At 47.6% G+C, this 14327-nt stretch overlaps 1 protein-coding gene across 1 annotated transcript in view; it reads left to right on the forward strand.

The window, feature by feature from the left end:
• Positions 1-121: 121 nt before the first annotated feature.
• Positions 122-14327, forward strand: part of STK24 (serine/threonine kinase 24) — a 124283-nt gene continuing 110077 nt past the window's right edge. The window contains exon 1 of the mRNA XM_053893169.1: positions 122-500. Coding sequence (XP_053749144.1) covers positions 459-500 — 42 coding nt within the window. The 5' untranslated portion in view covers positions 122-458. The remainder of the gene's footprint in view (positions 501-14327) is intronic.

Genomic DNA, 14327 nt, shown 5'->3' on the forward strand with positions numbered 1-14327 from the left:
GGCGGGGTCCCCGGCCGGGCCGCGGGGGCGGGCGCGGGGGCCGGGCCGGGGCGGGGCGCGCTGGGCTCGGCGCTCGCGGGCTCGGCGGGCTGTGCGCGCCCACTCCGGCTTCAGGCGGCCAGCGCGCGCGGGCCCAGGCCGCCGGGCTCCAGCCGAGCAGCTGCAGCGGCGGCGATAGCGGCAGCTCGGCGGCGAGTCCCCGCGCCCCTCGCAGCCCCTCCCCGGCGCGGTGCATGGAGACGCGGCCCGCCGCTCGCCGCTGAGCCCGCCGCCCGGCCCGGGACCAGCCGGGGCTGGGGTGGCCTCGGACTCAGGCCGGTCCCCGCGCCGAAGCCGGACTCGAGCTCGGCCGGCCGCCCCCGCCGCCCGAGGGCTGCGCGCGGCCCGCGGGCCTCGTCGCCCGCGTGGATCGCCGCGGCCCGGCCGTCCCGTCCCAGGAAGTGGCCGTCCTGACCGCCATGGCTCATTCCCCGGTGCAGTCGGGCCTGCCCGGCATGCAGGTAGGCAGGAGCCGGGCCGCGAGGGGAGGGAGGGATGCGCGGGCCGGGGCGGAAGCGGGGAACTTGGCGGTGTAAACACGGCCCCCCCACGCTGCCCCTTCCGGGGTCGCGCCGGCCTCCCGCGCCGCGCTCCAGCCCTCAGGGCGCCCCTGCCCGGCGCCGCGGCCCGGGAGCTCGGAGGCTCAGGGGCTCGGGGACTGGGGAGCGTGGGGGGGCGGGGGTTGTGCAGGGACATAGGGGCCGCGGCCTGGAGGCGCCCTCGCTGGCCGGGAGCCGGGGCAGTCGGGCAGGGATGTGGGGGAGCCGGCCGCCTCGCCCTCCCCGCCGGCCTCTCCGCACGCCGCCTCCCGAGCCGCAGGCCTGGCGCCGGCCCGGTCCCTGGGAGAAGTGATGGGGGGGAAATGCCCTTGGAGGCCCCGTTCGGGTCTGTGGGCCCTGCGCGCGGGCGGGGGGCGGTGGAGGCCCCGTTCCCCCGCGAGCAGGCGATAAAGTTGAGAGATGGGAGGGGAGCCCCGGGCGCGCCCCGACTCGTCCTGGGCCGGGCCGGGCGGAGGAGGCAGGGCGGGGTGCGGGAAGGTGTGACCGCCAGCCCCGCTTCCCAGCGCCTTTGCTCCGCGCCTTTCCTTCTGGGGCCAATTGAGGGGAAAGTGCGAGCCTGCAAACCTTCTGGAAGGAGGAATCAGTCGGACAGCGTGTACTCCGGTTGTCCCGAGCCGAGGCTGACCCGCCCGATCTCGGGACACTGGGCTTTCACTTGGGGACTTGATTGGATCCAGACGAGCTCCTTCCCAGTAAATCTCTCCGTTGCTACTCTGTGGTATCTTGGCTTACCAGTGACTTTTTTTGGACGGGGGAGAAGTTGAATTTCAAAAGTACGCGAACACAGTAAAGTTTTTTTCGCCTTTGGGGACTGTTTTTAGCCTTTTGAAAAACAAAACCACTTGGCTCTCGTTAATTTATCTTATTTGTAGGCACATAAATGGTGGCAAAATAATTAGGATTAAAATCTCATGATAACAGTGAGAGTAGGTCTTTAAAGTATTGCTGCCCCAGTTTTAGTTTAGCGAGTGAGCATAAAGAGCTTTAAAAAAACAACCACGGTATCCAAGTGGATTATTTGTTATTTTACAGACATCCGCGGGCTCATTTTTTCTTCTTCCCTTGCTTGTTAGGGCTGAGAAGTGCGGTGTTTGGACCTGGCCTGTTAGGGGCTGAGAATTGAATCTGCACCATCTTATGAGACCTATCATCCCCACCCTCTTTCTGTAACCATAAAAAGAAAGCTGGATTTCATTGTTCAGGTTTGAAATCTAGAAAACTAGGAACACAAAGCTACCAGAATTTTAGCGTGAGGTATGTGTGTGTTTGTTTTTATTTTTCTTTAAAGGAGTAACAAAGTTAATATTTTAAGAGTGTACTGGAAGAAAACTGTCCTTGAATCTCACTTAAAGATCTTTTAAACTCAGCAGGCATTTAAAATCTAGGCTTCTGCTGACTGCTAGGTAAAAATCAGATGTGGTTTTTTTTTTGGTATTTCCTAAAGTTCCTGCTTTAGTTTGGTTGGAATTGAGAGGCAGGAAGGCAGGGTGAACTGGGTGAAAAATTATTCCTGACCAGTAGAGCAAGAAGGACCTCTTGAGTTAAAAACGTTTTTTTTTTTTTTTTTTCATCAGTATTTCCTTTAGACTGACAGTGTTAATCAGGTTGTAATCTGGTAGAGATGCCTTACTTAAGAGTTTACAGTGGAGGCATGGGGCCTTTGTGGAAAGCGAATCAGTTTAAAGAAGTACTTAAAAGCCCTGCTGGCTGGTGCCGTGAAGTCAGTATCAGATGGTCCCCCAAGGCTGTCTGTTCTCAACACTTCTTTTTGTCAGTTTTTCCTTTTTTTTGTCTTGGAGAGTGTGGGCCAACATCTTGGAAGGAGAAGGTAAATTCTGTTACAAGGAAACTGTTTTTGTTTGGTGGAGACCACCGAATTTTCAGCTGTCACAGTTTTGGGGGGTGTGCAGAGGTGGCCTGTGACATTTCGGTACTTAAGTACATTAGCAAACCGTGTAATTGTTTTTAGTGTGCCTTTTGGGGAAGAACATTCCTTTCCTCTCCCTTCTCCCAAGAAGAAAAACAACAAACACATTTAGTTTCTACTTTGAATTAGCCGTTGCTGCTGCCCAGGGAGGCTTTCCTTAAATTGTTGAGGATTAAGGGAAAGGCACACCCGCCTTTGACTGTTCTCTGGGATAAAACAAGAGAGAACTACTATCCCCTCTGTGCCCTGTCCTGATACATCCCATTCCTCCCTTTTCTTCTCTCTCATCTTGTGAACAGGGCTTATAAGGAGTTGGGTTAAACATTTCAGAGAGGGGTCAGTTGGTTTAAGTGTCCAACTCTTGATCTCAGCTCAGGTCTTGATCTCACGGTGGTGAGTTCAACCCCCAATTTGGACCCCACACTGAGCGTGGAACCTACTGAAAAAAAAATTCAGACTGCAGAGTGAATTCAGGCAGCCTGAATTTAAGTATCATAAAGATACTTAAAAAGTAAACCTGAATGAAAGGACGTTTTAGTGTAAACATCATCTTTCCTTGTCTTGCAAATCGTTTTTGTGCCTTCTAGATTTTTATTGGAACCTCTTGAGGCATAGGTATTATTTATGCCATTTTTCTAGAGGTGGAGGCCAACAGAGACTAATTGAACTGACCAAGGTGAGGTAGTATATTATCTGGCAAATGTGTGATTTGAAACGAGATCTTTCCTGTCTCCACGACCATACTTCTACTCATCATGCTGTATTGTTGCTTTGTTATTTTTTTTATTAAAAATATTGTTTTAAATGTTTATTTGAGAGAGAGAGAGAGACACACATGCATACGCGTGAGTGGGGGAGGGGCAGAGAGAGAGGGAGACAGAATGTGAAGCCGGCTCCAGGCTCTGAGCTGTCAGCACAGAGCCTGATGTGGAGCTCGAACTCTTGGACCGTGAGATCATGGCCTGAGCTGAAGTCGGATGGTTAACCGACTGAGCCCCCCAGCTGCCCCTGTATTGTTGCTTTATTATTAACTTTGCAAGCATTAAAGGTTCTTTTCATTTCGATTTGGGTTTGCTGAAGAAATACGAGAAATTAGAAATACGAGGTTGATATTTTATTCATTTAGGAACCGTTATTGAACACGCATGTGCCAAGTCCCAGGTGAGGAGTTGAGGACTGGACATCTGAATGAGTTAATATTTTCAATGTGTTTCATGAAGGTTGCTAGGGTTTCCTTTTTTACCTCCCACACCCCAGTTTCCTATTAGCATAGGGGAGAAAATAAAAAGTCATGAACTGGATGTAGTAACTACAAATAGACATAAAGAAATTAGGTTGATTTGTGGGTGAACGTACTCCGTGTCCTTGAACATTTGTTGTTTCAATCAGTGTAATTCAGATTTGAAGAAAAGCAAGCTTTAGTTAGCCTAAGTGGATAAAAAAGAATTAGATTTTGAATTACAGATTTATATCTGTATTCTAAGCTTTTCTGTTTTGTGATGCACATAAGAAGCATATATATTTTTTATTTAAAAAATCTTTTTTAATGTTTATTTTTTGAGAGAGAGCACAAGTTGGGGAGGGGCAGAGAGAGACACACACAGAATCTGATTTTTTTTTTAATGTTTGTTTTTGTTTAATTTTTGAGAGAGAGAGAGAGAGAGAGAGAGAGAGAGAATCTGAAGCAGGCTCCAGGCTCTGAGCTGTCAGCACGGAGCCTGACTCGGGGCTCCAGCCCACGGACTGCGAGATCTTGACCTGAGCTGAAGTTGGATGCTTAACCAAATGAGCCACCCAGGCGCCCCAGAAGTATATTTTATGTCAAGATCTGAAACAAAAGTTTCAGGAGACAGTGTCCTGATCCTTACTACTTGTGATACACTGTTGTGTGATGTAGTTTGTTAAAAAAAAAAAAAAAAAAAGAAAACAAAACAAAACCTGGTTGCAACACTAAGTTGATTTCACAGCTGATTGGTTTGACCCAGGTTTGAAAAATACTGAATTAGGTAGGGTCACGTGTAGGAGAGCTGAGTTAACTTATGCACGTTTTGAGGATGTTGTTAATTTAAGGTATTTCCATATTTGAAAGTATAGATGGTTTACAGGAGTGGCCTGAAAACTTAGTTTCTACTCGTCAGTGTCATCCTGCTTCCCTCTCTCCCTCTCCTTTGCTGAGAATGCTCCTTTATGTTGGGATAGTGAGCAGAACAGTTAATTGTCAGTTTGGATGAGTTGGGAGCTTTTCTGCCGTGCTCTTGCTTACCCCTGGGGAAACCTGTGTGCCCTGGAAATCTGGGAAATGAAGGAAAACAGAAGGACAGCTGCATTTAATTGTGGCTTAAGTGCTCTTGCATTTTTTTTCTTGTTGGTGTCACATTTCCATAGTTATTTTTTATTTTTTATTTTTTTTCCTGTTTCCATGGAAGAGGCCTCTCCACGTTCAGCCTGTTGCCATCTGTACCGTGGGGAAAGGTTGGCTTGTTACAGTGTGCGGACATTCAGGGTATTTATGAGAGTGAGCTTCTGAAAGCACCTTGAGCAAGATGCTGAAGTGTGCAATGTGGTCTAGGGCCTTGGAACGCTGGACTAGATAGGGAGCCCACATTCGTGCAACACGTTTCTCTGGAGTGTGGTGCCAGGAGTTGTGGGAGGGGGAGGTGAGAACCTCCTTCGGCCATGTCCTTGGGAAGTCAGCAGCTTAGGGGGAGCTGATCTGGGTGGCCTGCCTGCAAAGGTTCACACTCCTTTGTTCACACACAAAGGGCACAGACAGATGTGGGGATGGAAAGCGGGCTCATGTGGGCTAGCCTGGACACCAGAGCTGGGGAGGCAGCGGGCCCTGGGGTAGGGGGCCTGCGTTCTGGCTGTAGTAGGGAAAGTGCTGTCCCAAGCTTGAGGAATCCTTCTCTCCTGCAGGTTGGAGGGTTTGGGTTTTGCGGCATGCCGGTTGCCACTTGGAAGGCTGGCCAGAGTTGGGGTGGATAGGACTGAGCAATGGGAGGTCCAGGTGGCAACAGGATAGCCATGGTGGACTTTTTTTTTTTTTTTTTTTTTTTTTAACATTTTTTATTTTGGGAGTGCCTGGGTGACTCAGTCGGTTGAGCGTCTGACTCTTGCTGGCTCTTGATTTCCGCTCAGGTCATGATCCCAGGGTCCTGCGATTGAGCCGACGTCGATCGGTCTCTTCCTCGCTGAGTGTGGAGCCTGCTTAAGATTCTCTGTCCTTCTCCCCACCTTGTGGGTGTTTCTCTCTCAAAATAAACCAGCAAACATTTTTTTCTTAAAAATATATTTTTTAAAGTAATCTCTACTCCCACCATGGGGCTTGAACTCACAACCCTAAGAGCAAGAGTTGCACACTCCACTGACTGCACCCGCCAGGTGCCCATCAAGGTGTACTTTTTTTTAGCAAGATTGATCTCAAATCTTGGTAATTTGAACTCTCAGTGAACATTTAATAGTTTTTTATTGTCTCTCATCCCTCCTGCTTTTGATCCTTTTTTCTGTTCTATGCTAACGGTAATAATGAAAATAAAGCCAGTTTTCTGTTACTGTTAGTTGCCTAAATGTGTTTTTTTTTTTAATACCCATTTGAATATTTTATATTCCCTCTTTTCCTCTCTCACCAGGATTGAACAACGTTAAGGATTTGTTTTGTTTAAAAATGTATTTTGGGTGGGCAGTGTCGTAAGAAGATTTTTAAAAATTAAAATTAAATACATAGCTGGGAGGAGCCCAGGACATCTTGGTTGTAATTACAGGTAGGGGAACGTTCCTGATAGTATTTCACGTAGAACCAAATGACCTTCCAGTAGAAATTGGTCAGGTTGGGTTTTTCTAGGCTGCTAACACACACAGCGTCCCCTCTGTTGCACGGGCAGGCGGCCGCCATCCTTGCTTTCTTGCTCCTTTATGTAATAGAACTCTTCTGCTCCTCTTGGAGCCCCTGTTCTCATGTGCACAGCCGAGCGCGTGTATTTGATGCGGGTTGACATTGCTTTCCAGTTGAATGGTATTTCTAGGACCTTGGTGCAAGATGTAGTGAAAGGAGTGACTGAAGAAATGAGCCCATTGGCAGTTACTGCTTTTTTCTAGTGTATTTTTACAGACATCCTGAAGCCAGGGTCCAGGATCCTGAGGGTCTCTTGAGAAACATGCCCCTTGGCGCTCCGTGTGCAGTCTCCCAGTGATTCAGAGTTGCCTGCTTGGGAATTCTGTACCTGCAGGAAATGGAGCACACCCACCCAACCCTTGTGGGGTTTTTTTTTTTGTTTGTTTTTTTTTGTTTTTTTTTTAATGCTTTAGCCCCGCATTGTTACCATTAATGGAACCTTGTAGCAGGACTGAGTGCCGGAAACAGGTTGCACTCTCTTATTCCTCTATTGCTGTTTAGGGTCAACTGCTGTCCTTGGGCCAGTCATTTCCCATCATTCATCTTCTTGCAGTGCAATATGTTTAAAACTCTTAGTGCCAAATGCTTTTGGGAAAAAGAACATGGCTACTATAATACCTGGTTCCTGGAGTGAGTATGGAGTTTCCTAGTCATAAATGGCTCCCTGGCTTCCAAGGTTCAGATTAAGAAAAATAAAACAAGATGTACCTTTGCTTGCCACAAAGTATAAAAACATCCCAGATTGTGGATTACAAAGGCACTGGTTTGCCCTACCCCTGGGAACAGCATTGTTGACTTCAGAGACCTTCCATTATGTTTTCTTGAGGGTTGTTATGTTTTCTTGAGGGTTCATGGTCAGTACAAGGAACCTTATCTGTGCAAGTGCCCATTGGTATCTGAATAAACTGTGGGAACATTTTGAGTTTTGTATTAATGCTTACGAAATATGTAGCTGGTGTTTGTGTTCCTATTATTTTAAGCCTCTTACTATTTTTAAAAAGATTTTTAGGCCCTGAGATTCGAAAGGACCGTATAGGTCCAGATTCTTTCTTTCATTTTTAGTTATTTAGGGTTTTTGTTTAGTTTTTGTTTAAAAGGTTGTGCACATGATTTCGAGTCAAATGGCTTTATAAGGTTTATTTGGGAAGACAGCACTTCCCTGCCCCTGGCCTTCCCCTCCCCCCCTCCCCCCCCCCCCCCCCCCAGGCAGCCCTTTTGATCTCTCTTAGCTGATTGTTGTTTCCACTTTGTTTATAAAGAACATTTAAAAATTGCTGTTACTTTTTTTTTTTCCCTTCCAGTTTTGGGCATTATCTGTGGACTTTGGACTTGAAGTGAGGCTTTAGTTTTTGCCTCCTTCAGGCACCTGTGCACCTCTCTCCCCCCTCCCCAGTGTAGTTACATTGTAACTTTGCTTAGACTAGTGTGACTGGAACCCCATTCCCAGCCCAGCCATTAGGAAACCAGGATTCCTTTTCAAATCTTTTCTGAAAGTTTTTTTTTTTTCTTTTTTTTAAATAATCGCTTTAGTTTGGGCTGCTGTAACAACGTACTGTACTGTACATAGACTGGGTGGCTTAAACAACAAACATTTATTTCTCACAGTTCTGGAGCCTTGGAAGTCCCAGGTCAAGGCTCTGGAAGATTCTGTGTCTGGTGAGGGCCCCTTCCTGGGTCATGGACGGTCTGTCTGGCTGTGTCCTCACGTGGCAGAGGGGGTGAGGGAGCTAGCTGTCTGGGCTCTTCTCTAAGGGCACTTGTCCCAATTCTGGGGGCTCTACCTTCATGATCTAATCACCCCAAAGACCCCCCACCTCCTAGAACCATCCCATAGGGCGCTGGGGCTCAACATATGCATTTTGGGAGGACACAGACATTGAGTCTGTAGCAGTATTTATAGCTTATTCAACCAGCACTGGCACAGTTGTTGAAATCTTCCCTGCGGAAGTTCAAGTAGAGCAGACGGACAGGCTATCCATGTCACCTTCCTGGAGAACTCTTCCTGAGAGCCTTCTGACCTCCCTGTAGACTGGTGGTCTTCCATACTTGGTCCTCTGCTGGTATCGCGGGTCTTCTCTCCCTTCATACGTGGGATTCCCCGCGCTGCTCCCGGCGGCCTGTTTTCTGTGTCTCCCGTCATTGTCTGTCCTGGTTCACGCTGTGGGTGGAACTTATCTTGAGGGGCCTTTCTGTGACTATGGTACAAGGGAGATGGGTTTTTTGAGGTCCTGGGTATCTGAAAGTTTCTTTTTCTTTTCCTCTCCGTTTGTATTTTGGCATGGTCATAGGGTGGAAATTATTTTCCTCCAGGATCTTGAAAGCATTTCTCCACTGTGTTTTAGCTTTCATTGTTGCTGTCGAAGAACTCAGTGCCGCACCAGTACTGGATTCTGTGTAGGTGAGCTCTTCGGTTCTTCCTGAGCCTAATAGGATCTGAATTTTTTCTTGGTGATCTCAGTTTTCACAAATAACATGCCTTCATGCAGGAAGCCCTTTAAATCCGGCAGCTCATATCTTTCTGTGTTCTCTTGTCCTTAAATTCTTATCTGGATGTTGGACCTCCTGGACTGGTAGTTTTACCCTTTTAAACCTATTTTCTATTTCTTTGTCTTTTTTACTTGGCTTTCTGGGAGACTGTTTCAGCTTTTTCTTCTAGCTCTTTTAACTGAGTATTTCTGCTCTTGTTTTTTAAATTCTAAGAGCTCTTTTTGGTTCTCTGAATGTTCTTTTATTGTTTCAGTTGAAATATTTGCTCTTACCTCCTTGGGTATGTTAAGTGCAGTTACGTTGTCTCTGCTCAGAATAGATCTTCCTCCACAGCCCTTTCTCCCCTCTTGGTTGTGGTCTTTAGTTTTTTTTTTTTTTTTAACCTTTTTAAAAAATTAATTTATTTTTTATGAGGGGTGGTATGGAGAGAGAATCCCAAGCAGGCTCTACACTGTCGGCATGGAGCCTCATACAGAGCCCAGAGTTATGAGCCCTGAGATTGTGACCTGAGCTGAAATCAAGAGTCAGATGCTTAACCGACTGAGCCACGCAGGTGCCCCTTTTGTGGTCTTTCTTTCCTTTTTTAGTGTTTGTTTTTGAGAGAGAGAGAGAGAGAGAACACACAAGCAGTGGAGGGGCAGACACAGAAGCCAAAGCTCCAGGCTCTGAGGTGTCAGCACAGAACCTGACGGGGGGCTCGAACTCATGAACTGCAAGATCACGGCCTCAGCTGAAGTCAGACACTTAACCAACTGAGCCACCCAGGTGCCTCTTGTGGTCTTTATTTCTAATGGTAGAGGTCACCCTCCAATGTATGTACGAGTGGGGGAACAATTGAGCTGGTTGGAAATCTGAGCCCTTGAATGGAACTTTTCCAACCTCAGTGATACCAGGTGGTTCTATTGACGCGAGAGGTAAGGAATGGCTGATGTCAGTTTCTTTCAGCTTTTTATGCAGTTCACCTTCCGGGAGAAGCCTCTGACCTGCTCCTGTCTGCACCGTTTATTGCCCACACCTGATGCTCCCCTGGGCCGACCCCCTTCTCCCTCCCGAGGCCTGATGCCCACGGAGCACTGGGCCGAGGGGAAGGACTGCGTGTGGGTGCAGGTAGCTTGGATCCCCCGTTTTTTAGCACACCACCTCTGTCCTCAGCTGTGTCTGCTGCTGCTGGCTGCAGACACCCTCAGCTTACTTTCTGGGGACTGTGCTTTCCCTAGTTCCTTGATTGGGAAGGCGTGGCAGCTGCCTGGCTCCGAGCGAGGAAGGCCTTCTGGGTGTCTAACCACTTCGTTAATTGACTTTGATTCCTTGTTTTAGATGCTGCCGGTTCCTGAGTTGTGGGGATTCAGCGCTGCGAATGGGCTTGGTTCTCTGCTCTCTCCACCTCAAGTTTAGCATCTCCCCCTCCTGCTATCTTTCTTCCCACTTCTGGAATTTCATTGCTTTTGGTCTTCTTTCCCCTCCTCGTAGGCAAGAGTCTTAGCCTTTTAAGAAAACTCCTTTCATTATGGTTTTAGTGGGATTTCAGAATTGACCAGAGTAGACGCTCTCTACCTGGACGTCCCTCTCTCCAGTTGTTACAGATGAATGAATGAACAGGAAGAGTACAATGTGAATTCCACGGTCAGGACTTCGCAGCACCCTGGCGCCGGGAAGGACTCCCGAGGCCCTGTTCCCTTCAGGAGAGTGTGCCTTCTGTTCTCTCTCTGTAAGTCAGTGATGATGTAAATACATGCCTGTTTTTCCATATCCCCAACAGTGACCTCCACTTCCCTAACTCGGGCTGCCAACCTGCTTGTCTCCACTTTGTGCCCCATTTTCTAGTCTTAGGATCGTGTGGGCATAGAACCATTGCTGAGAGCCTCCGTGTAGCTCTTGGGAGAAGCGTTTTATTTGGTGGCTGTAGGTTTGGGGGGCCCAGCCCGCGGCCTGGAATTGAGTGCGTGCCACCTGGGGGAGGGGGCAGGTGGGGGCGGTGTCCGTTAAGGCCATGGGTTCTGTGGTGGTCGGCCAGGTCGTGGGGGGAGATGGGGCAGGTGTTGAATGGCCACCGGGATGTTGTGGCGACACATGGCAGAGCCCCACATTAGAGAATTGTGTGCTGGGGACTGAGGGCCATGGGGGGGGGGGGTCCCCGCTCGCTCCCTGCCCCTTGCAGCCTTGACGCCTGGCCCGACGCTGCTCCTTAAATACCCCGCGTTATGAACAGGGAAGGCAGCTCTTTGGGACGTTCCCCTAGAATGATTTCCTACTTAAGAACCAAGTACTTTCTTCGGGTAGGAATTTACAGTGATAAATCACTGAGGAAAAATGAAAAGTAACCCGGAACTTGGGGGCTTGGACATTGGTTAGCAGTTATCTTGAGCAGTTTCTCGTAGGATAATTTTTGAAGTTATGTGTAGCGTGGTTATAGTTGTTAAATTGCCTCCTGAACTCCTGATGAACTGAGAGCCAGCCGAAGAAAGGTATTGTTTGAGTTTCCTTGTGTTTGATGCACTCTCATCATAGCAAACATTACTTGAGAGGTAATTCGAAAAGAAAAAAAGAGAAGAAAAGGCGTCACGTACAAAGAGTTACTCACTTCCTCAGTGGCTCCTACCGGTAGGCGGCTTTTCTTTCTCCTCTTGCTCCTGTCCCTGAATAGTAAAGGTGCCTTTGGCTTTGCTGTATTGATCAGTTGAGAAAGTAAATATTTGTTGCTCTTCGTGGAAGGAAGCCTTGAAGGAGTAGGACGAACCTATCTGGCCTTCCTCTCAAGGGTAGGGCTCTGGTGGGCAGCTTAGGCCCTCGGGCAACCCTCAAGGCCCTTGCCCGGCATGGAAGGGCTCGGACACCGGTTTTACAGATGGGAAAACTGAGGTTCAGGAGGCTTAACCAGGGCCCCTCAGCTCGAAAACAGCCCTGTTGGGGGTAGAGTCCTAACTTTTGATGCCAGCATTGGTGGTGGTAGTGGTCTTCCTTACACCAGAAGTCCTGCCACCGAGCCTCTCAGGTCCTGCCCTGGAGGCCCCTGTTTCCCTAAGGGTCAAATTGTGTTTATGGCTTCTATGAAACCAGTCCAGGCCTGATAAGAGATGGTACCTTGGGCACTTTTATTCCCACTTTTTTTTTTCTTTTGGACTTTTAAAGATTTTGTCCATGCTCCAGTATTATTTTTAAGTGGCTTCCTAGCATTCTGGATTGTGGCTGTGGGGGGTGGTGACTTTTTTGTCTGACTTGGTGTCAGGAAGGGTAGTTGTGGTGTTTGGGTTCCTCTCTCTCATTTGTCAGTGAAGAATCTGAAGTCTTTCTAAAAGTAGACTTTGTGTCATTCTGAGGGCTTTTCTCCATCAGCGAGGTGCTTACGTGGCCTTGCCTCATTGTAGTTACCTAGGCTGCCTGTATTTGTCTCCCAAGTGTGGGGGGGAGGTAGAATGTGGCTGGAGGGGGACACACCTGACGGTGGTGGTGGTCTCAGCTCACACTCCCAAAGGGGCCTGGGGTCATTAGCACCAGCAGCCCAGGGTGTGACTGTAGATATTGGGGGCTGCAATTTCATTTCTGCTTAGGCATGAAGCAGGGTCATTTTTTTTTTTTTTTTAAACCCTTATTTATTTTCAAGAGAGAGCATGCAAGCAGGGAAGGGGCAGAGAGAGGGGGAGAGAGGATCCCAAGTAGCATCTATGCTGTCAGCACAGAGCCCAGATGCGGGGCTTGAACTCATGAACTGTGACATCATGACTTGAGCTGAAGTCAGACGCTCAAGTGACTGAGCCACCCAGGAGCCCCAGGCCATGTTTTTAAGTGATTACATAGTTTAAAACAGTTTTGAGTTGAAAAGCAGTTTTGCCAAGGATCCACCTGATCCCTCCCTTCAGCCCACCACCAACATAAACCTGTGTGTATGTTTATGTTAATGAATGTGTGGGCCGGTAACGTGTGTTAATTTCTTTTTTCTTTGTTGTAATCTATCAGTAAGTAGCCTTTAAAAAGCTTGTGCTGTAGCACTCCTGGTCAGAAGTTGTTTTTCCTCTTTGTAGTTGCAAAAAAACCCCACAATTTAGATTTTATTTCCAAAAGGAGCAAACTCTTTGACTCCTGAAAAAGAAGAGTGAAAGTTACTTTAAATGATAAAATATGTAAAGCCCTTTTAAGTGGCATAGGGGAAGGGAAGAGAGGGAGGCAAACTGTAAGAGACTCAAATACAGAAAACAACCGGAGGGTTGCTGGAGGGGTGGGGGGGGGGGGGTTGGCTAAATGGATGATGGGTACTCAGGAGGGCACTTGTGATGAACACTGGGTGTTATATGTAAGTGATGAATCACTAAATTCTACTCTTGAAACCATTATTACACTTCATGTTAACTAACTTGGATTTAAATTAAAAGATAACATAAAAAAATAAGATGGTGAAGTTCTCAGTATTTTTCTACAGGGTGTGTTGCACATATTATTTCTTCATGTTTTAGCCATAGAAGTCAAGGCTGGTCTTGAAACCCCATGGAAATGATTCTTCACTTTGTCCTCTGTGTCAGAGTAGCGATAATTGTGTTTGTTTCTGCTGAGCAGTCTGTGATCATAAAGCTCTTTGAAAACCAGTGGAAGGCCTTCACTTGGTGATCCACTGTAGTGTGAGAGCCCCACCGCTAACTCTGGCCACGTTTCCTGTGTGTAGTCTATTAAAAAGTAATGTGAAACGTGGGGTTGAAGATGGGTCCAGAAATAGGACCCCCCCCCCACCCGCCGCCTCTGGGAAAATACTCTCACTCTCTCCCCCATTGAATTATTATTATTATTATTATTAAAAATGTTTTAAAGGCTTTTATTTTTATTTATCTATTAAATTTTTTTTTAATGTTTATTTTTGAGAGAGAGGGAGACACAGAATCCAAAGCAGGCTCAAGGCTCTGAGCTGTCCGCACAGAGCCTAACGCAGGGCTCAAACCTATAAACCGTGAGATCATGACCTGAGCCGAAGTCGAACTCTTAACCGACTGAGCCGCTCAGGCACCCTTAATTTTATTTATTTTGAGGGATATAGAGAGCAAGCAGGGGAAGGGCAGAGAGGGAGGGAGAGAGAGAATCCCAAGCAGGCTCTGCACTGTCAGTTCAGAGCCCAGTGCAGGGCGCAAACCCACAAATCGCGAGATCATGACCTGAGTCGAAATCAGGAGTCAGACGCCCAACCGACTGAGCCGCCCAGGAGCCCTGGTCCCCCATTAAATTATTGTTAAAGCGAAAGCATATTTGGTCCCACTACTTGAATATAGCTGGGGTTTTTTTTGGTGCCTTTTTTTTTTTTTTTTTTTTGCTTATTTTATCTGTGCATACATATATTTAAGACATTGCAGTTATACATACACAAGTGTACATTTTATATTTTCCATTCAGAAATGGATCATAGATATCATTCCCCGTTTCCACGTGATTTGTTTTATCACCT

This window comes from Panthera pardus, unplaced genomic scaffold, assembly GCF_024362965.1.
Source record: "Panthera pardus isolate Hobbes unplaced genomic scaffold, ASM2436296v1 HiC_scaffold_1, whole genome shotgun sequence".
Lineage (NCBI taxonomy): Eukaryota > Metazoa > Chordata > Mammalia > Carnivora > Felidae > Panthera > Panthera pardus.